Genomic DNA, 24,027 nt, shown 5'->3' with positions numbered 1-24,027 from the left:
TTGTGTTCGCCTATAACCCCAGAAAGTTATAAAAATTACGTCAATTACCACATTTGGATTTTGCCCAAATTACAAGACTTGTCAGCAAAAATTTCTGTAAAAAATTTGGAACTCTTTTTCTCATCAAAACGGATAAAATTTCGGAGGAGGTCAGTGGGTTTCGACAATTAACCATGCCAATTACTATCCAATTCCTACCATGATTACTTGTATTTTTTTTTTTTTATTCATTAGGAAAAGAAAGAGAGAGAAGCAAGCGTCAGTGAGTACTAGCAATTTTTACAACTATATCCTATCAAGAAGATTCTATAGAAGGGCATTACTTACAATATTTTCCTTCCTGTTATCCACCAGAAAAAAAAAAGCAAAAAAAAGGGGGATGAGAAAGAAAAACAAGCATTAACGTGTGTCCAACGATTACAACTAGATAAGCTTAACTGCCACTTGGTTTTAGTTGCTCCCAAGATTAGAGTAGTATTCACAACTACAACACATCTCTATACAGTATATAACATGATTTCAAGTGATCATCTAATTCTCAATGTACCTACTGCAAATCTTCTTTGTTCTCTTAGTATCGTCTTGATTTAAACATCGGAGAACGTCTCTCCAGATACACTCCAACAAAAAAAACTTTTTTAGTTTTTCCATCTCAAATCAGAGCTCAATTGTGGACCAAAACTTCAGATGCAAGCATGCATTTCGAAACAAAGTCTTGCTTTGTACCATCCAAGCAGCTCGCTGCAAAGTCTTCCAGTAACTTTCTCACTCGGTGCCTAAGTCAAGCCGATCCTCAATGACAACATGTAGCACTCCTCTTTTTTTTTCTTTTGTTTGGAAAGATAATGACATCAAAACATGAGGTTCCACATGTCGGCCAGAGGGTGCCCAGGTGTCCCCAAAAGCAGGCTTATTAACTATTGCTCTTGCTGAAACTATGTATACAGTATGAAGTCACGATACACAGCCTTCCCATTACGATCAAAAGAAGTGGAGACCACTCCCTGCAATTGAACAGGTCATAAAGGCGACTGAAGCTGGAGAAAACTTGAGCAAACAAGTCCACACTTTGCCACAAACCCAAGAATGTGCCATAGAGCAACAAACTATACGGCAAGTTACAGCTCACAATTTCACTATGTAATTCAAATATATATTCATTTTGTTTAGGACTGCAGAGAGCACTAAACCACGAGCCACAGAAATCAAAGAACAGACAAAAGCATTTCATCAAGTGAGACCCCAAGATTAGTTCGGTAAAAGGTCTTGGGGCAGCAACATGGTTAATGGATTCATCCCAAGCATTATATTCCAAATTCTCACTGGAACAGTATATGGATGAATGTTAAACTTTGGTCATTCAAGAAAGACTGAAAGAAAGCTTGTTAGCTGGACCACAAGCATAAAGTTTTCTTATTGATCACAAACCAACCGTAATGTGTATATTCATATCTTTCCCCAAAAGAAAACCAAATTACGGTTATGTATAGAAGCTCTTATTTCTACTCTCCAAGAGGCCTTAAGAAAAACCAGAAGGACAAGAAAATATCCCTGTACATGATCTCGTCGTCTGATGATGCTGCAGCTCCCATTCACCTGGCGCTCGTGGAACCCTGGGGCGTCCTTGGAGCTGCATTCACCATAAGCAAATCAATGAACCAAGTACGTGGCCAAACCATAACTCTTACAACGATGTGTTCGGTATGAAGAAACCAACATCACTGTGGAATTGCAGAGAAAATGTCTGTAAATTAAGGTACTGTATTTGATCACACTAAATTGAGAGATTGAGAAACACAGCATGTTATGATACCAAAGACGGTGAATAGCATCAACGATCTACAGAGACTCCTTTCTACAGATCATCATATAATCAAGTTCAAAAACAGACAGCTAGGCAAACAATCCTACAGTAACAATGATTTCGGATTAGAAAGAAACTAAAGAGGATTGATTTAACAGAGCAAAAGCATTACCTAAATTGACAGCTTCTGAGCTTTTCATCAACCGAAGACGCTTGCATGATGCAACAAACATTCTGCAATTAATAAACATGAGTTAGATTTGTTCGCTTATGCAGCGTTAAAACTGTGATGCTTCAAGGTTAATAATTCTATATACACTTGGCACTGAGAGCACTTCATTGTTAAAAGAGCAGCCCTTCATTCTGGGGTGAACTGCAGAATCTACATTACCTAAAGTTCAGCGATGATATGTTGATAAATTTCATGCACGATATGAAAGAAAGATTTTAGATTGAGGGCACATTGAAATGCCACAAACAAACAAAGAGGACGGATGAACTGCTACATTATGGGTATAAAATAATTGCAATTCCTCTCACATATATGTGATTGTGAAAACCAGATATGAGGCATGGTATTGTGTTGCTTTTCATGTACATTTGTTCAAGCAGCAAGAGTTTTTCTCTTTCTTTCTTTCTTTTTTGGGTATAGAAACGAGAATTCATGAGAATGGAATTTGAAACTATTTGTTCTCTCTACCATGTTCTCTACATTTATTCAATCTATGATGTTCTCGAAATCTTTTCCATCAGAGATAGATGGACAGAGTCATATGTGATTTATCTTCCAAAGTAACCCATAAAATAGCCCTTACATCAGAATAAATACTTAAACAGTATGCAGTAATCAGATAACATATTTGCATTTCACCATATATTGTTTACAATGTCTATATTGGCCAATGAATCAGGCATTGAATAAGAGAATTCAACTAAATGTTGGCAATTAAACATCAAACCAAAAACCAGCCATATTGTTTAGAAGAGGTCCAAAATAGTTTCAAATTTGAAATAAGGAAATTAAGCAATATAGATAGGAAAGCAAAATATAAGCGGCAAGTTGAGCTGGCGGAGGTGGTGATGACTTATTCAATTACCGCATCAATTATATAAAGTACCAAACTAGGGAGACAATCCTAGCATGTGGTTGAAGAACTCTGCTGTTGGAAAAGACCAACACCCCTCCATTTTGGTTAGTAAACTGCCAAATTGATATGTAACTCAGAATATATAAAGATGAGTCAAGGACCCTTATCCTATCAACCTGGGGTAGAATTTATGAGTCCTAGTCTGTCATTGGTTCTCATCCAAGCCCTCAAAATTGTGTTGTCAAAATATTAACCCTTATAGCCTTCATCAATTGACCAATCTACCCATGAGGCTCATCTTCGACCTTGTCAACTGGAAGGTCTCCTTATTGTTATCCTTCCATCTACATCCTCCAAAAGTCTCACATACTTACGCTAAAATCATCTACATCGTGCTCAAGTAATGCTCATGAACCCTACTTCCCATCAAAGAATCTTCCCTGGAATAGAATTGGATTACAGAATTCCCAGATAATCATTTGATTAGCAATATTCATATTAATAATAACAAGAAATTCCATTTCTAAAAGGAGCATGTCCACTTTGCCTCCACTGCATAAACTCTCCATGCAAAAGTGGCACTCTCATCCATCACACCATCTTCTCTTGTAAAATGGATCTAAAGTACCAAAAGCAATTAAATCTCCAAGAATCTCCCATTCCCCAGCTGGACTTCGACTTATCCTCCACCACAGTTTTTTTTTTTAGTAGATCCTCCACCGCAGTTGCATTCCATGATCGTACTTCTTCTCAACCAACCATTAATCAAACTTTGGAACAATCATATACTACAAAAGCAGCAAACCATAACAACATCACCAAAATAAAAGTTACGGTATTTTGATGATCACTTCTTTCGCGCTAATGCTAATTTAATTGTTTCATTTCTTGATATAGTTAGATCATTTAATTGTAAATCTATTCGAACGTGCAACTCGATCTATAATATCACCCTGGTTCATGCAAACCAGAAGTCACGTCCTTTTTTACCAACTTTCAACAATTTACAGAAGTAAAAAGTACATCTTGCCAGTCAGAACATTGTTATTCTAATTAGAATTACTATTATTAACTAATCTAGATTATAGAGATAGAGAAAGGAGGGACTGACTTCCAAGGGACGTCCCCTACGAGCATCCAGTCGCCATCCTTGTCCTCATACGTGGGCACGTACTCCGTCCCGTTCACGGGATCCACCAGCCTCCTCTCGTTGGGATAGTTACCTGCCATAGCAAACGACCAAACTACCCTCGTCAGAAACTGGCCATATCAGGGCAAACAAGGGGAAAAAATATGACGGAAGGAGAGGGAACGTACGGACGGTAAAGCAGGAGAACATGTCCTCGAGGGCGGTCAAGAGCTGCTGGTAGCCGCCGTATATCTCGAGGTCAACCTTCCGGAGATAGGGGGCGCCGTCGACGGCCACCTTCACGTACGTGCAGCTCTTCAACGCGTTCTTCCGGAACGACCTCACCGGCGGCCACCCCACCACCTGGGCCCTGTTTCAGAAAAATAGTTCAAATAGTAAATCTCACGCAAAAAACGACCGTGTTGCCCTTGTGCGTGACTCGGCAACCTACGAATAAACTCGTCCCATAGGCCATATAGGTCCCCTGAAAGGAAAGGGTATTTTCGTCAGCTTGATCATGTCCGATATCCTGATTGACGCAATTGCCCCTCGATAAAAGACATGGTCACTCGGCTTTAGCCGTTGATTTCGAATTTAGTCAGGGTAAAACCGTCAGAAAAGTGACGATTCCATGTGGATTCGGCTCCCCGCGAGGGGCGGGAGGCGCGGGGGGGGGGGGGGGGGGAGTGATATGCTTACTTAGCAGCTGGGGGCTTGCCGGCGCCGGAGACGAGGCCGTCGGTGGAGCGATCGCCGGGATCTCTGGAGCGCGGCTCGCCCGCGAGGCTGAGATCCACGGTCTCGGCGAACCCCCGCTTCTTCTCCGGCTCCGATCCGGCGATCCGGGACCCCCCGGGCAGGCCCAGCTTCAGCTCCGTCTCCTCGTAGTCCAGACCGGACACCTCCGACTCCGTCGAGCTCTTCCCCGTGTCCGTCGACATCTCCTCCACTGCCGAGGGTCGTCTCTACTCTGAAGGGTTAGGGACTTAGGGTTAGCGCTTCTTCTCTCCTTGCCTGGATCTCTCCTCTATCTCTCTCCCTCCGTCTCCGTGTGGCTGGCTTCTTCTGATCCCCTTAAAATAGATGGATGGATGGATGGATGGGGGCGAATAGCCAGGGAGATGGCGACACGTTGGTGGAGATCGGGCGGTTGGGATTCGTCCGCGAGAGGGAAAGCGGACAAGGGGTGGTGCCTGTGGGTATGTGAACGGCCTTTTTGGCGTGTGGGGCAGGCCTTGTCGGTTCGAGCTGTTCCCCCGGGTCTCTCCGGCTCCTCGGCTCGGCTCTCTTTGGATTCGCTTTATTGGTGCAGCGGCCAGTCGTGCGATCGATTTCTAGCGTTCCACGGGGTAATTCGGATCCCGAGGAGGAAGAGTTCTACGGATCGGTGACTTCACGTATGGCAACCAAAAGTAATCCGATACATATCGTACTCCCTTAAAAAGGTAAAGGTGATCTCAAACTAATATGTAAGATTAAATGCTAAATTAAGTGGCAATTCCCACAAATTAATCCAAATAAAATTTTGAAGATAAGTATTTGCATCCCCAATATTAGTTTCTATTGCCGCCAAAATTCGATACGATGGAGTGGAACGAGGTAGTGAAAGGTGAGTGATCGGTTTTTGCTCGAATTGGTATGGTCGGATTAATCTACTCGGAGGTGAAAGTTCAGCATGCAAACAAAAAAAATAAATAAATAAGGATTGTCAAACTTGTTTTAGCAGATTAAGAGAAAAAAAAAAAAGTACCCGGAGTTTTCTCAGTTTTATATATATATATATATATATATATATATATATATGTTGCTGGTGGTCCAAACCGAGAACGATTGACACGACGGTGTGAACGGGGTTCCGCCTGAGTTGTCTTGGTTGGTGCTGGTTGCGCTCCACCTTCCGCCAAGGAACCTGCAAACAAGCCTTGCACCACCACCAGGGTGGTGATGGCCCTCCGACGGTCAAGTCAGAGGAGATTGGAGGAGGAGAGATGATAATCACAAGTGGGAGAGAGTGCTCTGGGAGGTATTGCTTACCCCCCCTTCTCCCCCCAGCCGCATATATACCTGGCTGGGAGGTCTCTCAGGGGGGTTTGTCGTCGTGGGGCACGATAGAATGGCCACCGACATGGCCGTTACGGGGCGTCGTGGAGCAGCGCTGGGTACGGTCATGGCAGGGCGTAGTGGAGCTCCGCTTTGTACGGTTGATACAGGAGATCGTGGGCAGCATCGGGTACAGCCGTTGCAGGGAGTAGTGGAGCAGGAGGCCGCGGCGTGCCTCTGGAGAATAGCCTGTCGTTATCAAAAGATCTCCGACTCGGGGTCGGAATGCTGGATCATAGGGCAGCCGACCCGGGGTCGGGCTGCGAAGCCGAGGAGGTCCGACTCGGGGTCGGAGTGCTGGATCATAGGGCAGCCGACCCGGGGTCGGGCTGCGGAGCCGAGGAGGTCCGACTCGGGGTCGGAGTGCTGGATCATAGGGCAGCCGACCCGGGGTCGGGCTGCGGAGCCGAGGAGGTCCGACTCGGGGTCGGAGTGCTGGATCATAGGGCAGCCGACCCGGGGTCGGGCTGCGGAGCCGAGGAGGTCCGACTCGGGGTCGGAGTGCTGGATCATAGGGCAGCTGTAGCTTTCCTGGATACGCGTGCCGATCACGTGGGGCATGGCGGCTCAATTCCCCCATAACAGTAGCCCCCCGCTTCCGAGCCTGGAACCAGAAGGGGAACAGATGAAGGGAGTGATGTTTCGAGATTGCCGCCATCCTTCGGAGAGGCGCGCGCGCTTCAAGCTTCCCGCCTTCTTTATGGCGTATGGCGGTTGCTGCTGACCTGGCAACCTGAGGATTTCGGCGGACATCCTTCCTTAATGGTGTCGATTCGCCTTTGGGGTGCGAGCGACCCTTCGGCGGCCAGGCGTCTTCTGGCGTCATCGAGGTGTCACTTGCCCTTTCGCCTATTTAATCGGGGGCCCTCCCCCGTCCGTCTTCTTCTTTACGGACATTTTCGAGTTTTTCCTTTGCGCTACCATTGTTGCCGCCGAAACGTTCGCTTGCTTTTCCTTTGACGCTCTCGGAGCCGTTCTTCCTCCTCTTCAAGTGAGTTTCCCACTCTTCTACTTTGAGCTCTTCATACTTTTTCTTTTTGTACTAGTGCACCCCAGTCGTTCCGGCCTTTCCCTCCTTCTTGACCCCGTCCTGACCGTAGATTGGCCATTAGGGATGGGCGAAGTGGGAGCAGATAGCATCAAGTCAAAACTGGTCGCCGAGGACTTAGACGGATTTGTGGCTCGGTACCACCTTCCCGAGGCCTGCAATGTCACGCTCCCAGGGCCTGAGGAGAGGATGTCTCATCCTCCTCGAGGGAAGATCGCCATCAATGAGGGCATCCTCCAGGCCGGGTTCCGCTTTCCCCCTTCAGACCTAGTCTTACAGGTGCTCCGGGGTTTAGGAATGGCACCGACGCAACTGGTGCCGAACTCGTGGCGTGCTCTGACGGTCTTCCAGGTTCTCTGTCGCTTGCATGCGATTCCCGCCACCTTGAACGTTTTCTGGGAGCTCTACGGCCTGAGCGGCCACCCCCAGGACAAAGGGTGGTGGTGCTTCACAGCGCGGCGAGGGTGCGGCCTTGTCAAGGAGGGTCCTACCTCCATTCACCACTGGAAGGAGCGCTTCTTTTTCGTTGATGCAGACCCCTCCTGGGAAATCAGGGCAATCTGGGGGACGCCGGTGAAGTCCCCAATTGGCCTGTCGAAGTTGTCGAGGGAGAAATCCGAGGGCGTCGCCGCCTTGAAGGGGTTGGTCGCCGAGGGCCAGCTTCCCCCGGTGGGCCGCCTTATTTCTGAGGATACCTTGGTGAACGTCGGTTTGAGCTCGGTCCCCACCGACCGTGAGTCCGCCATCGTTTCTTTAGCTCTTGGTTGCTTCTTGCTGACTTTTGATTCCCGAAGTTCTTCCGGCGCTAGGCCAGGCATCTGAGGGTTAAACCTCAGGAAACTCTTCCGGCGCTAAGCCAGGCATCCGAGGGTTAGGCCTCAGGAAATTCTTCCGGCGCTAAGCCAGGCATCCGAGGGTTAGGCCTCAGGAAATTCTTCCGGCGCTAAGCCAGGCATCCGAGGGTTAGGCCTCAGGAAACTCTTCCGGCGCTGAGCCAGGCATCCGAGGGTTAGGCCTCAGGAAACTCTTCCGGCGCTAGGCCAGGCATCCGAGGGTTAGGCCTCAGGAAACTCTTCCGGCGCTAGGCCAGGCATCCGAGGGTTAGGCCTCAGGAAATTCTTCCGGCGCTAAGCCAGGCATCCGAGGGTTAGGCCTCAGGAAACTCTTCCGGCGCTGAGCCAGGCATCCGAGGGTTAGGCCTCAGGAAACTCTTCCGGCGCTAGGCCAGGCATCCGAGGGTTAAACCTCAGGAAACTCTTCCGGCGCTAAGCCAGGCATCCGAGGGTTAGGCCTCAGGAAATTCTTCCGGCGCTAAGCCAGGCATCCGAGGGTTAGGCCTCAGGAAATTCTTCCGGCGCTAAGCCAGGCATCCGAGGGTTAGGCCTCAGGAAACTCTTCCGGCGCTGAGCCAGGCATCCGAGGGTTAGGCCTCAGGAAACTCTTCCGGCGCTAGGCCAGGCATCCGAGGGTTAGGCCTCAGGAAACTCTTCCGGCGCTAAGCCAGGCATCCGAGGGTTAGGCCTCAGGAAATTCTTCCGGCGCTAAGCCAGGCATCCGAGGGTTAGGCCTCAGGAAATTCTTCCGCTCGCTGGTCGGCCAAGGCTGGCGCAAGCCGAAGCGACCGGTCGGGGCTTCCGGCTAGTCTGCTCCCGGGATGATCATCGGGTTAGCCAGGCATCTGAGGGTTGTCAAGCCTCAGGGAAATTCCGCTCGTTGGTCGGCCAAGGCTGGCGCAAGCCGAGGCGACCGGTCGGGGCTTCCGGCTAGTCTGCTCCCGGGATGATCATCGGGTTAGCCAGGCATCTGAGGGTTGTCAAGCCTCAGGGAAATTCCGCTCGTTGGTCGGCCAAGGCTGGCGCAAGCCGAGGCGACCGGTCGGGGCTTCCGGCTAGTCTGCTCCCGGGATGATCATCGGGTTAGCCAGGCATCCGAGGGCCGAGCCTCGGGAGATTCCACTCGTTGGTCGGCCTAGGCTGGCGCAAGCCGAGGCGACCGGTCGGGGCTTCCGGCTAGTCTGCTCCCGGGATGATCATCGGGTTAGCCAGGCATCTGAGGGTTGTCAAGCCTCAGGAAAATTCCGCTCGTTGGTCGGCCAAGGCTGGCGCAAGCCGAGGCGACCGGTCGGGGCTTCCGGCTAGTCTGCTCCCGGGATGATCATCGGGTTAGCCAGGCATCCGAGGGCCGAGCCTCGGGAGATTCCACTCGTTGGTCGGCCTAGGCTGGCGCAAGCCGAGGCGACCGGTCGGGGCTTCCGGCTAGTCTGCTCCCGGGATGATCATCGGGTTAGCCAGGCATCTGAGGGTTGTCAAGCCTCAGGGAAATTCCGCTCGTTGGTCGGCCAAGGCTGGCGCATGCCGAGGCGACCGGTCGGGGCTTCCGGCTAGTCTGCTCCCGGGATGATCATCGGGTTAGCCAGGCATCTGAGGGTTGTCAAGCCTCAGGGAAATTCCGCTCGTTGGTCGGCCAAGGCTGGCGCAAGCCGAGGCGACCGGTCGGGGCTTCCGGCTAGTCTGCTCCCGGGATGATCATCGGGTTAGCCAGGCATCCGAGGGCCGAGCCTCGGGAGATTCCACTCGTTGGTCGGCCTAGGCTGGCGCAAGCCGAGGCGACCGGTCGGGGCTTCCGGCTAGTCTGCTCCCGGGATGATCATCGGGTTAGCCAGGCATCCGAGGGCCGAGCCTCGGGAGATTCCACTCGTTGGTCGGCCTAGGCTGGCGCAAGCCGAGGCGACCGGTCGGGGCTTCCGGCTAGTCTGCTCCCGGGATGATCATCGGGTGAGCCAGGCATCCGAGGGCCGAGCCTCGGGACATTCCACTCGTTGGTCGGCCTAGGCTGGCGCAAGCCGAGGCGACCGGTCGGGGCTTCCGGCTAGTCTGCTCCCGGGATGATCATCGGGTTAGCCAGGCATCTGAGGGTTGTCAAGCCTCAGGGAAATTCCGCTCGTTGGTCGGCCAAGGCTGGCGCAAGCCGAGGCGACCGGTCGGGGCTTCCGGCTAGTCTGCTCCCGGGATGATCATCGGGTTAGCCAGGCATCCGAGGGCCGAGCCTCGGGACATTCCACTCGTTGGTCGGCCACTTGTCGCTCGCCGCCCATCGGGGTTTCTCTGTGCCCAGCCGCGACCGTGTTTCTCCTCTCCTCCAAGCGTTGCCTGGGGGGAACACGAGAAGGGTATTAAACGCTAATTAATGCGTTACCTGGGAAATCGGATCGCCAGTTGCTGCTGGTGAGGAGTGTTAGTTGAGCGGCCGCGATACGCGGGTTCTTCGAGGAGGATGCGGCCTGGGCGCGAGCGGAGACACGTGGACCTAGGGGTATACGTCACCCGGATCGTCCTTGTAACAGTACAGCCCCCGGTCTGTTATGAAGGCAGTTTTCTCCTCGTCCTGTGGAGCCATCATTATTTGGTTGTAGCCGGAGAAGGCGTCCATAAAAGACAGTAGCTGATATCCGGAAGTCGCGTCGACCAGTTGGTCTATCCGTGGAAGCGGAAAGCTATCCTTGGGGCACGCCTTGTTCAGGTCGGTGTAGTCGACGCACATCCTCCACTTCCCGCTCGCCTTCCGGACAAGTACGACGTTTGCCAGCCACTCGGGGTAGCTCACCTCTCTTATGAAACCTGCCTCCAAGAGTTTGTCTACCTCCTGGTCGACCACCCGGATCCGATCCGGGGCACAGTGTCTCTTCTTTTGCTTTACTGGTCGGTGGGTCGGGTCGACGTTGAGGGCGTGAGAAACGACCTCCGGGTCGATCCCAGGTACATCGGCCGCCGACCAGGCAAACACATCTGCATTGGCTCGGAGGAATTCCACTAACCGGAGCCGAGCTTCCAAGTCGAGGTTGGCACCGACCCGGACCGTGCGGTCCGGGCGGCCTTCTTCGAGGGGAACTTCGATTACGCCCTCGGCCGGCTCCCCGTGCCGCAAGGCCACTTCGTCTCTGGCGTCAAGTGACTCGACGCTTAGGGCCTCCATGGGCTTCTTTCCTTTGAGAGTTGCTAGGAAACACTGCCGTGCGGTCGGCTGGTCACCTCGGATCTCTCCAATCTCGGCCGCTGTGGGGAACCGCATGAGCAAATGGTAGGTAGAAACCACCGCGCGAAGGGCGTTCAGTCCGGGTCGTCCGAGGATAGCGTTGTAGGCCGAGGGGACACGGACGACCAAGAACCCGAGCCGCACCGTGGCTTCTGCGGGTGCAATGCCCGCAGTCACAGGCAGCTCGATGACACCTTCGGCCGAGATAGCGTCTCCAGTGAATCCTATGAGGGGGGTGGATGTTTTGTGCAACAATTGTCGGGAAAAGCCCATCTTTTGGAAGGCCTCGTAATACAAAATATCAGCTGAGCTTCCACTATCCACAAGAACACGCCTTACATCATAGTCCGCCATAGTGAGAGAGATCACCATGGCGTCATCGTGGGGAGTCTGAACCCCCTTTACATCTTCATCACAAAAAGTGATTACATTTCCGACCCGCTGCCTCTTCGCGACGGCCACTCCTGATACTTCCGCCGAGCCCCCTGCGTTCCTCATGGGCCGAGAGCAGCCCCCAGTGATGGTGTGGATCACTCCCGCAACGGGTCGATTCTGCTCCCGAGGCTCCTGAGGGGCCGGGTCGGCTGGACGCGGGTCTGCGGGGGGACGTCGGTCGTTTACATATCGACCGAGACGCCCTCGGCGAATGAGAGCCTCGATCTCGTCCCGAAGCTGGAAGCAGTCTTCGGTATCGTGGCCGTGGTCTCGGTGGTACTCACAGTACGCCCGAGAAGGCTTCCTCCCAGGGATCTTCTTCATCTGCCTCGGGACCGGGAGGTCCTCCCGCCCCTTGACCTCCATGAGGATCTGGGCCCAGGGGGCCAGGAGTGGGGTGTACTGGTTGAAGCGTCGGTGCGGAGAACGAGGGCGTGTGGCGCCGTGGTTCCTTGCTGGTGACGGGCTTCTGCGCCGGCGTTGAGGCGTCGGGCTCCTCCTCTGGGGTGCCTCTTTTCGCCTTTTCTTCCCGGGCTTTAGAGGGGCCTCGGCGGCCTCCTTGTTCCGGTGGGAGGCTGCCTCCTCGGCGTCTGCATACTGGTTTGCCCGAGACAACAGCTCCGGGAAGCTCCGCGGCAGGCGTTTGTCCAGGGAGAAGGTGAGTCTGCCCTTCCGGAAGCCTCGCTTCAGGGCTGAGAGAGCCACCTCCTGGCTCAAATTCCGGACCTCCAGTGTTGCCTTGTTGAAGCGGGTGAGATAATCCCGCAGGCTCTCTCCCTCGTTCTGCCGGACATCGAAGAGGGAGTCGGAGACCAGTCTTCGCCGGCTACTGACGGCGAAATGGCTGATGAAGAGACGGGTGAACTGGTGGAAGGACTGGATGGAATTAGCCTCCAGGCCGGCGAACCACGCCCTTGCCGGGCCGCGGAGGGTCGCCGGAAAGGCCTTGCAGAGGAGAGGATCCGATGCTCCATGGAGGAGCATAAGAGTCCTGAAACTCTCCACGTGGTCCCGTGGGTCCGCCGCCCCGTCGTAGGGTTCGATCGCCGGCATTTTGAACCCCGGCGGGTTTAGGGTTCGCAGGATCCTTGAGGCAAGCGCCGGCTGGGAGGAGATTTCCAAGTCGGCGAAGGGATCTTTGGAGTGGCCCTTCAGGACCTGGAGCTGTCTGTGGAGATCGTCCACCCGCCGGTCCAGGGAGCGCGACCGGTGGGTGGGAGACAAGGAGCGGCGCGAGGGGGACCGACTGGAGTGCGGGCCCCTCGAGGACTGGGGTGTCTGAGAACGCGCCCGGGTCCGCCTCTCGTACCCCGCGCAGCTCCGATGAGAAGGTCCTGGCAGAATGGACCGCACTCGAGAATCCTCCCCGCGCCGGCGCTCCTCTCCATGGGAGAGGAAGGAGCGCGGGTTGTGAGGAAGAGGCGAGTGCTCGGGGAGCAGCGGCTCCTGAGCCCGCTGCGGCACCCGAGAGATCACACCCTGCAGATTCTGCACTGCCTCCGCGAGGGTGCGAACCTGCTGGGCTAGCTGGTCGAACTGAGCAGGTTCGACCGTCTGAATGGGAGGAGAAGCGGTGGAATGCTGCTGAGAGTGTGTTGGGGACGCAGCAGCCTCCCGGCCAGAGGCGCGAGAGGCTCCGCGACCGGAAGCATTGGAAGCTCCGCGACCACCTCGCCGTGCCATTACGATCGTTCTGAGATTCGTCCCTTCCTCTAGCGCCATCTGTTGCTGGTGGTCCAAACCGAGAACGATTGACACGACGGTGTGAACGGGGTTCCGCCTGAGTTGTCTTGGTTGGTGCTGGTTGCGCTCCACCTTCCGCCAAGGAACCTGCAAACAAGCCTTGCACCACCACCAGGGTGGTGATGGCCCTCCGACGGTCAAGTCAGAGGAGATTGGAGGAGGAGAGATGATAATCACAAGTGGGAGAGAGTGCTCTGGGAGGTATTGCTTACCCCCCCCTTCTCCCCCCAGCCGCATATATACCTGGCTGGGAGGTCTCTCAGGGGGGTTTGTCGTCGTGGGGCACGATAGAATGGCCACCGACATGGCCGTTACGGGGCGTCGTGGAGCAGCGCTGGGTACGGTCATGGCAGGGCGTAGTGGAGCTCCGCTTTGTACGGTTGATACAGGAGATCGTGGGCAGCATCGGGTACAGCCGTTGCAGGGAGTAGTGGAGCAGGAGGCCGCGGCGTGCCTCTGGAGAATAGTCTGTCGTTATCAAAAGATCTCCGACTCGGGGTCGGAATGCTGGATCATAGGGCAGCCGACCCGGGGTCGGGCTGCGAAGCCGAGGAGGTCCGACTCGGGGTCGGAGTGCTGGATCATAGGGCAGCCGACCCGGGGTCGGGCTGCGGAGCCGAGGAGGTCCGACTCGGGGTCGGAGTGCTGGATCATAGGGCAGCCGACCCGGGGTCGGGCTGCGGAGCCGAGGAGGTCCGACTCGGGGTCGGAGTGCTGGATCATAGGGCAGCCGACCCGGGGTCGGGCTGCGGAGCCGAGGAGGTCCGACTCGGGGTCGGAGTGCTGGATCATAGGGCAGCTGTAGCTTTCCTGGATACGCGTGCCGATCACGTGGGGCATGGCGGCTCAATTCCCCCATAACAATATATATATATATATATATATATATATATATATGTGTATATATATATATATATATATATATATGTATATATATATATATATATATATATGTATATATATATATATTGTTGCTGGAAATTAGACCGGGGGCGATGATCGGCTGAGAAGGAGGAGCTCCGGTGCTGGATCAGCAGGAGGAGACAGTCCGTCGGCGAGCGGCGTCCTCCGGTAGACCTGCAACAAGCCCGTGGCCGGGGTTTCCGGCGCCGGCCCTCCGATACTTAAGTTAGAGGGGGAAATATAAGTAGGAGCAATATGTCCAGAGTTTCAGCGTCCAGCCCCTTTTAAGGTAGAGAAGTTCTTCTTTTATAGAGGGGTGCTGGGTTACCTATGATGCGACGGGACCAGGTTGCCGTATGACTGAGCACGTCGCACGAATTGGTGCACGATCATGTGAATTAATGCCTTGCCGTAGAGGATGAGGTCGGAATCAGGGAGTTGTCACGGCTGACTGAACGCAGCCGAGCTGACTTGCCGTGGAGGGCTGGAGATCCGCAAACAGCAGGAGCCATGCGCATTAATTGTTGAATAAGCCGGGGGTCTGCAGGGTTCGTGCGCATTAATTGTTGAGTAAGCCGGAGGTCTGTAGAGACCATGCGCATTAATTGTTGAGTAAGCCGGATATCTGCAGAGACCATGCGCATTAATTGTTGAGTAAGTCGCCCAAGCCGTGGTCCCAAATTGGGCTGTAGGAGAATGTGACCGCAGCGGGCAGTCAGTGAGGTTCGACTTCTGGGATCGGATGCCTTCCGAAATCGGGCGCTTTCTAGGTCAGACGTTCCGAGGTTGAGAGTTTCTGGGTTGGACGCCTGGTCGGGCGTCCGAGGTCGGGCGCCAGGTTGGTCGTCCGAGGTCGAGCGCTTCCAATCAAGTGTTTTGGGGGGACCCGTATTTCCCTCAACATATATATATATATATATATATATATATATATATATATATATATATATATATATATATATATATATATATATATATATATATATATATATATATATATATATATATATATATGAGAGAGTGAACATCGAGCCATCACTAGCACACTGTTTGGCCGTGCGATAACTCCCCAGGCGTGAAGTAGCTACTTAATGTGCAGTAATTGTACAATATCTCGTCCTGCAACATATCTCATGAATATGTGGAATTGTAATTGCTTCTCTTAATGAACTTCATTTGTTTTTAATATGCTTTGAATTAAAGACACTAACCCCTTGTTGCCGGTCTGTGGGCTTAATCATCATGGCCTCTAGGTTGTTTGGCTGAATTGGTTGGTCATAAGCCAACGAATCCAGGCCACATCAGTTTCATCAATAGAACATAGCTAAGGATTCAGCATGCACCATGGATGGTTGTGTTCTCTCAAGAATGCATGCTCCATTTTTTGTAGGAATGTTCCATGTCCAAGCAAACCTCGTATGAATTTAAAGAAAGGAATCATTTGTTACCCAAATCAGCCAACGTCGTTCGAGGAGAAAATAGGCATACAGACAGCAATGTATATTCATGTATATGTTCAATGTGAACGAGAACATTTATTTATTGGAATCAAGAGTATGATTTGAGGGAACGCGTTGTTTCTGGGTCTGGATGGTGGCGGCCAGCCGGGCACTGGCTAAGCCGGAAGAAACGGAAAAGAAAAGGGCTGGGAAGGGAAAAGGGAACCGGGGGAGCGGTATGGTGGGCCCAGTCAACTTTCCAGAAGCGGGGAGTAGTCGGTCCCCGGAAGGACAACCATGTGACCTCTGCCGGTCCGTGTCGGCGGCCTGTCCCCCGAATCCACACTCGTCGGTCCACCACACCGCTCGCCCGCGCGGTTTACGTGCGGCAGCCGGCGCCGATGACCGGGTTCCGGGGGTCCTTGCCTCGCTATAGCGTAGACTCCAAAGTTTTAAGATGATGGTGGTGAAAATATAAGGCAAAAGTATATCAGAACTCTTTGGAAGCGTATCTCTTATACGAGGTGAGTTCTGGAGCCTGGTGCATCATTCTGGAGGGAAACTTAATGAACATGATTAAGTGGATTCTACAGAAGGGGCCGGAGGTGTTTGACCATCTGCTTCTTGAGGACGCCTGGCAGCTGCTACAAGAGTGTGATGTCTTTTAGGTTGTGCATGTGTTCCAGAAAACAAACAAAGCAACTAATCGGATCGCCTTCTTTACTGCTCATCATTCTGAAAAGATTCTCTAGACTTACTTTGCATCTGTTTTTCTACATCTATGGAGTATTTTGCCCCTTGACTCAGTAGGCAGTGCTCATGCGAAACTATTGTGAGCCGCCGGTATACCAAAAGAAAAAAATATTAGAAAAGATTATTAGTTGTGGTTGGGAATTAGAAAGTGGTGGGAAATCCTGAGGGTTGGGTTATGATTGGTCTTTCTTTAGGTGTGGTCCATGGAATCTTTGGGGTCCCTAGGTGCACTAGATTTGTTAAAATCATCTTTCTCTTCTTTTTTTCTTTTTTTTTTGCCTAAAAAAAAAAAGAGAAGGGGGAGGAAGGGACAAGCCCACTTCCGCGAAGCAGTCCTCACTGGGCCCCCCATCCCGCCAGAAAAATATTCAAAGCGGACAGAAATGATCGTGTGTGTTGGGCACCCCAGCCGGTTTTACTCATACCCTCCCTACTCGTGGGCCCGGCTCGGTTACCCCTTTGGGCTCCGATACAAATACCATGTGTGAGTACGTCACACCTGGCACCACCGAGGCTACCAACAGAGTGATACGTCCTTTCAGATTCCGTGTCCGAACAGGGAGCATCCGGTCTCCATAATTTAATCGATGCCTGTGCGTTTCAAACTTGGAACCACTTGATTGGAAGTAAGGCCACATTTTTATTGGACTACCACCCCGATGGTAATCATCTTAATTTACTAGGAGCAGGAATAATTTTGAGCCGTTTCTCTCAAGCTGCATCTAGGTGATGAGAGCTGCAGACGACTCGGTGCATGGACCTGACATTGCGTGGTTGACTCGCAACCTTCGACGAAAGTAGTACTTGCTGGAAGATGTTTGCTCGTACACGACAACATTTAATTTCATGATGTTACGGTGGAGATAGTCATATGCATTAATAAAGCAAAAGATACTCGAACAAGGGAGCCGATTTTTCCAAATTAATGTAATTTTTGGGGTTAAAAAATTTGCTAAGTTATAAAAGAGAAAATAATTTTTTTTTCCTGATACAAACAGGGCTTAAAGCCTTTTTTTTTTTAAAAAAAAAGAGGTAAACAGCAATACGTCCAGCCAGGGAGCATGATGATATATAGTGGGCAGCCAACTATACAAATAATGTTAAATTTATTTGATGTAATGTAGTGCATAGTGTTGGATTTACTTCCTTTAGAAAGCTAATGTTTTCAAAAATTGAGAGCATCTGCTTGAGCAAATTTCACAACTGCTAACTACATGCACATCAGCATAATTTATCATCTTTGTTTTTATCGTAATATTTTCATCGTAACGAAGAACTTGGGAATTTAAAATAATCCTTAACACTATCTTAGAAAAGGAAAGCAAGGGGAAAGCATAATTTACCATGTAACAAAGAACACAGGGACACCCTGTTCTGTAGCTCTCGGTTATCTGTTTCTTTACCTGAAAAAAGAAATATATTTTAATAATATTTATTATAGTCACTTGTTATAATTATTGTGCAAAGAAATTACTAGAAAATATCTAAGCAGTAGAAATAAGTTATAACAGTAGAACTAGGGATGCAAATAAGTCAGATCGGATCAGGCCTTGAGTGACCCCGAAACAGTTTTTTGTTTGGATCTTAATTTTGGACAGACCTGACCCAATTGAAGGTCGGGTCGGATCGGGTCAGGTCCACGGCTATAATATTTGACACAACGGGTCATTAGGGTCAGGTCAGATTTATGTATAACCCAAATCCTACTCTAAAAATTCGGGTTCGGGTCTGGTCCGAGCACGTATGGGGAGGGAGAAGCTGCCGGAGAAGGTGACATTCTCAAGGAAGACCTGGGCAGCGAGGAGGAAGACATGGGGAACGGCAGCCTTGATGCCCTTCTTGTCACTGGCAAAACGCTGTCGAGTATGTAGGTGATGGGGAGGAGGAGGCCGAGGAGGGTGCGAACAGAGACGTAGGCGGCGAGGAGGGGGTTGCGGCCGTTGAAGACCAGGGATCGGGGGCAGCGGTGGAGGAGGAGGAGGAGGGGGGAAAGCAGCGGAGGAGAGGAGGGGGAGGTAGACGAGGGAGAAGAGGGCAAAGGCGATGTCGGCGGCTGCAACCATGCTGGAGGCCAAGAGGACGATGATGACGGTGAGGGCGTTGAGCTGCCGGAAGGACAAGAAGCGGCGGCGTGGGGAGTGTGCGGCGATGCACGAGCACGAAAGGGGAGCTTGATTCGAGAAGGCACCAATGGAGAATCAAGAGATCGAGAGAGAGGCAACAATGGAAACCGAAAGTCTTGAAAGGAAAAGTCGAAATGTCGAATGAGCCTCGAGTCTTGGTTGAAAGAGTAAAAGCCTGAAACCTTTGAAGAGTTGAAGGCTTAAAGTAGCCTGAGGATCGAACCCGAGCGAGCGATGCCGACGAATGGCCGAGTGACCCAGTAATCCGAGTTCCCTTGTTTGCAGCTAAGGCATGTGGGGCTACAGGCCCAAACGGGTAATCCGATTTTGGGTCGGGTCGGATCAGGTCGTTGAGTAAACAATCCAAAATTGACCCAAAAAATAACGGGTCAGATCCGGGGCAGATCGATAATTAGTAAACCCAAACTTGATCCGAAAAATAGAATAGGTCTAATTTTAGGACTTGACTTGGCTCCGCGGATCCTCTAAATTGGATTGGGTTGGGTTTAAGTGGGTTGGGTCGCGTCACGGGTCAACCCGACCCATTTTCAACCTTAGGTAGAATACCCTGTGACATCTTTAGTAGACACAAAAAAAATCTAATTTTTTGTGGAAGTACAATATTTTGGATGGTAATATTTCTAACAAAAAAATCAACATGATATGATAAAATGGTAGCTCCTGGCTTGCAAAAGTTCGCCAATATCTCCAACGAGTGTTGTGATCATTTTTAGTATATAAAATACTAGTTAGTTACATGATGAGTTAATGCAGTCTCAAACTATAAACTATTTAATTCTTAATTCCAAACTATCCAACTTAATCTAGATATTTCAATATATATGTAGATGAAATTTAACTATTTTAGATGTTCTAAATTAGAAATCTTGCCGAAGTTAAAATTTTGTTTTCATTTCATACACGAGCAAAAGCTACAAATTTCATGTTTGTTTAAATTTAATTTTAATTTACAAAGTATTTAGAATTGAATATTCTTTAAAGCATTTTAACTATATAAAATAAAAATGAACAAATCAATAACAACACATAGCGTATTACATACGTCATGGTCACATCATGGATGTCAAGAAACTCTGCTGCAACTAGACTAGCCTCTTTTCTCTCCCTTTTTAGGCTTATATTTGGTTGAACATTTTTTTTTTTAAAAAAAAATTTTTGGTCAAATATCCACTATACTTTTAATAAAGAAAAGTAACTTATTTAAAAATTTTAATGACTTAAGAATAATTTTTTAAAAAATTAATTTTTATTCGGTAAAAAAAAAGTAGCTTTTCTCTTTTTTGTAATTTTTTTATAAAATATAAAAGTTTTATTGGTATAAAAATATATATTTTTTTGAAAACTCTAATCAAATAATTTTTTTTATTTGTTTAATTATCAGGTCAGGACCCAGCGCGCGTGCGGGGATGTAGGAGGGGACCGAACTTTTCCGAAAGCGAAGCTGCCGCTGAAGGAGAGGGGATCTCGTCCGAGCGACCTCGAAGCGGATATTTTGGGAGTAGTTTAAGCACGGATTTTGGCGCGATGTCGGGGAGAAGCTAAGCTAAAGCGACGTTTTGAAGTAATTAATTACAGCCAAACGTTCAACCTGTGGGAAACCGACCGTCAAAAATCTCCGAGGCTGCGCCGCGTGCCAAGGGCCGGGATCCTCCTCGGGAGTTGTTTCGATTATTTCTCGGACCACGATATAATTCCCATCATTCGTTTTTCCAGGGGCGCATTGGAGAGTATAATTCCCGTAGCTCGCTGATATCACGGGAAGAAGAAAGGGGTCTGCTCCGCATACCAGCTCTAACATGTGGTGGAAGCCGGGGATGGACCATGAACGTGACGTTCTTAAGCTCGAAAAATAATGGCCCAAAAATAGTATGACTACATGCGGCTTGTGTGTGGATGACGATAGTGAGCAAAATTTAATACATGCATCGTAGCCATATCATACCAAACATCTTATGCCATATTGATACCAAATCGGTATATAGTTTCATACTATACTGATATTCAGTATTGTTGCTGCTAGAATCCGAGCTAAGGTCGGTCACCATCCGAGCTCTGTCAAGGTCGGTCTGATTCGAGATGAAAGCAGGTTGATCAAGAGTTAAGGAGTAGCTTTAAGACACTGATGGACCAATGTCGCTACTTCGAAAGGCGAGCACGACCTGCAAGAAAGTTCATTTGCCCAAAGATTTCTAGCAGGGGACTCTCCGATGCTTAAGTTAGTGAAAATCTAGAGTATCAATGGGAGAAAAAGAGAGAGGCCAGGCGAGAGCGAAAGAGTGTTTACTAAAGAGTGCCCCCGTCATTCCTATATATAGGATGGGGTGAGTACTCGTTATCTTATTTGTCGAAAGGTACGATAATTGTATGGCGACAGCTAGCCTTATTCGCTTAATGCATGGTAACAACTCCTTATGATATATCTACAATTGCATTGATTGTGTATTTTTGCCCCAGCACGATCAGTTGTTGTACCATAATTGCAACCCTTTCAATGATCTTGCATTATTCCACGGTCGGTCCGACCAGCAGAATACATCGCCCAATACCAAGGTTATTCACCTCAGTCAGTGCCAAAATCAGGGAGGTTGGAACAATCTGAGAACATGATAACTAATATTCTCCCCATCAAGTACACCTCGCCATCTCATACATACCACATACCGATACTATAATAGAATGATATTGGTATAAAATTTAGTACATAAATGGTGTATCTTGGTCATAAGTGTTTGTTCGTAGACTCCACCAGTATTCAAGTTGAGTACCTTATAATCAAGACAGACCTAGAACAAGGTTTGTTTGTCCATGACCAAAACAGTATTTTGCAAGATTTCGGAAATGACACTTGTGCAATGAGATATAAATGGTTCGCGTCATGGTTCAAATGTTGGTACATTCTAAAGTAACTAAAATGAGATGCAGATACCCGGATGATTAGTCAACCAAAGCATGTCACTACCTAAGCGTAAATGCAACGTACATGCATGTTCCATTTAGCTTGTCTTTTTTTTTCTTTCTGTCTAAAAAAGAAAGAAATAAGGCCAAGGTCTACTAGATAAGCAGGGATCTCGATGTTTTTCATTGTATTATACACTAGAAATATGTGAAGATTCATACTGGATTCTGTATTTGGGGAGATAAATTAGTGTCCTTTGAAGTTAAGCCATGTTGGGCCCCATATCGTCTCTCTATGGTGCATGCACGGAAATATTGAGAACGTGGAGCTTTTCTTAAGGTCGAGACCTGGATTTTCGAGCTAAGCTACGCGAACGTTTAGCTTATCGATGCTGGATACTATTTCACTACAAAAATAGTATCTTTTATCGGCGTTTTTTATAGCTTTTACCGGTGCTTATTAGTGTCGGTAAATTATCGACCGATGCTAGAAAAAGCGTCGACGATATTTGAGTGGAAAAATTTTTTACCGACGCAACATGAAAGCATTGGCTAAACCAAAAATTTTCCGACACTTATTAAAGTGTCGGTGTATGTTATTTTACCAACACAAAAACGCATCGGCATAAACTATCACTTAGGCGTGCCGGGATGCTGTCGAGGGTTTTAGTTTCTGCATGCAGGGCAAATTGTTTCATTATAACATTTTAGTTTTTGATTGTCTTACGGAAGCCACGCCATGGAAACCCTTTTTAGGTCGGGAACGCATGGTTAATTTGATATTCTTGCGGTGACTGTTATGATGTCATGATGGTAAGTTGTTTATCTAGATTCATTTTTGGGTAAGTATCATGTTTATAAGTTAGGATTTGTAAATATACAAACACCATTCATGATACCAGTACGAAACTAGCCTATAACCCATGTGATGCACTGGATATAATTTTTTCTCCTTTTCTCAGCTAGTCTTGAAATATAATATGAAATAGATATAAAAGCTAGATTATTTTTTAAAATATTTTTTTTGATATTAATATAATGATATACTATTTGTTACGGGGGAACTCAGCCACCATGCCCCACGTGACCGACACGCGCGTCCAAGAAGACTACAGCTGCCCCTTGATCCAGTAACCCGACCCCGAGTCGGATATCTTCGGCTTCGCAGCCCGACCCCGAGTCGGCTGCCCCTTGATCCAGTAATCCGACCCCGAGTCGGATATCTTCGGCTTCGCAGCCCGACCCCGAGTCGGCTGCCCCTTGATCCAGCAATCCGACCCCGAGTCGGCAATCTCTCGACAACGACAGGCTGTTCCCCTGAAGCACGCCGCGACCTTCTGCTCCACTACTCCCTACAACGGTCGTATCCGGCGCTGCTCCACGATCTCCTGTAACAGCCGTACAAAGCGGAGCTCCACTACGCCCTGTCATGGCCGTACCCAGCGCTACCCCACGACGCCCAGTAACGGCCATGTCAGTGGCAACTCCATCGTGCCACACGATTCCCAAACCCCCCAGAAGGACCCCCCAGCCTGGTATATATGCGGCTGGGGAGAGAAGGGGGGAGGTAAGCAAGAACTTCCAGAGCATTCTCCTACTACCTGCAATTATCTCTCCTTCTCCTCCAATCTCCTCTGACTTGATCGTCGGAGGGCCCCCACTACCCCAGTGGTGGTGCGAGGCTTGCTTGCAGGTTTTCCGGTGGAAAGTGGAGCGTGATCAACACCAACCAAGGCGACTCAGACGGAACCCCGTTCACACCGCTGTGCCAATCGTTCTCGGTTTGGACCACCAGCAACAGTTGGCGCTAGAGGAAGGGACCGAATCTTAGAGCGATCGTAATGGCACGGCGAGGTGGTCGTGGAGCTTCCAATGCCTCCGGTCGCGGGGCCTCTCGCGCCTCCGGCCGGGAGGCCGCTGCGTCTCCAACACATTCTCAGCAACACTCCACCGTTCCACCCCCCATTCAGATGGTCGAAGCCGCTCAGTTCAACCAGTTAGCCCAGCAGGTTCGCACCCTCGCGGAGGCAGTGCAGAACCTGCAGGGTGTGATGTCTCGGGCGCCGCAGCGGGCCCAGGAGCCGCTGCTCCCTGAGCGCTCACCTGTCCTCCTCAACCCGCGCTCCTTCCTCTCCCATGGGGAGGAGTGCCGGCGCGAAGAAGACTCTCGAGCACGGTCCATTCTGCCGGGACCTTCCCATCGGAGCTGCGCGGGGTACGAGAGGCGGGCCCGGGCGCGTTCCCAGACCCCCCAGTCCTCAAGGAACCCGCGCTCCAGTCGGTCCCCCTCTCGGTGCTCCTTGTCTCCCACCCATCGGTCGCGCTCTCTGGACCGGTGGGTGGACGATCTCCACCGACAACTCCAGGTCCTGAAGGGCCACTCCAAAGATTCCTTCGCCGACTTGGAGATCTCCTCCCAGCCGGCGCTTGCCTCGAGGATCCTGCGGACCCCGAATCCGCCGGGGTTTAAAATGCCGGCGATCGAGCCCTATGACGGGGCGGCGGACCCGCGAG

At 50.1% G+C, this 24,027-nt stretch overlaps 1 protein-coding gene across 2 annotated transcripts; it reads right to left on the bottom strand.

Moving 5' to 3' along the window:
• Positions 1–1,335: 1,335 nt before the first annotated feature.
• LOC103722711 (auxin-responsive protein IAA1-like) lies at positions 1,336–5,091 on the bottom strand. 2 transcript variants are annotated; one of them, XM_008813364.6, is made up of 5 exons: positions 4,721–5,089; positions 4,210–4,391; positions 4,004–4,115; positions 1,977–2,038; positions 1,336–1,630 (listed from the first exon to the last, which is right to left on the bottom strand). In XM_008813364.6, exons 1-5 carry the CDS (start codon positions 4,960–4,962, stop codon positions 1,593–1,595), a joined length of 636 nt encoding a protein of 211 aa, XP_008811586.1. In that variant the 5' UTR covers positions 4,963–5,089; the 3' UTR covers positions 1,336–1,592. The 2 variants fall into 2 exon arrangements, with proteins under 2 accessions (XP_008811586.1, XP_088567942.1); XM_088711816.2 differs by having other exon boundaries at positions 1,372–1,721; positions 4,721–5,091.
• Between the last annotated feature and the right edge of the window lie 18,936 nt (positions 5,092–24,027).

The sequence above is a fragment of the Phoenix dactylifera genome, chromosome 1, assembly GCF_051530095.1.
Source record: "Phoenix dactylifera cultivar Ajwa chromosome 1, Ajwa_hap1_PhDact_Kaust_v1.1, whole genome shotgun sequence".
Lineage (NCBI taxonomy): Eukaryota > Viridiplantae > Streptophyta > Magnoliopsida > Arecales > Arecaceae > Phoenix > Phoenix dactylifera.
The sequence above is the reverse complement of the archived record's forward strand: the minus strand, read 5'-3'. Positions and strand labels throughout refer to the sequence as shown.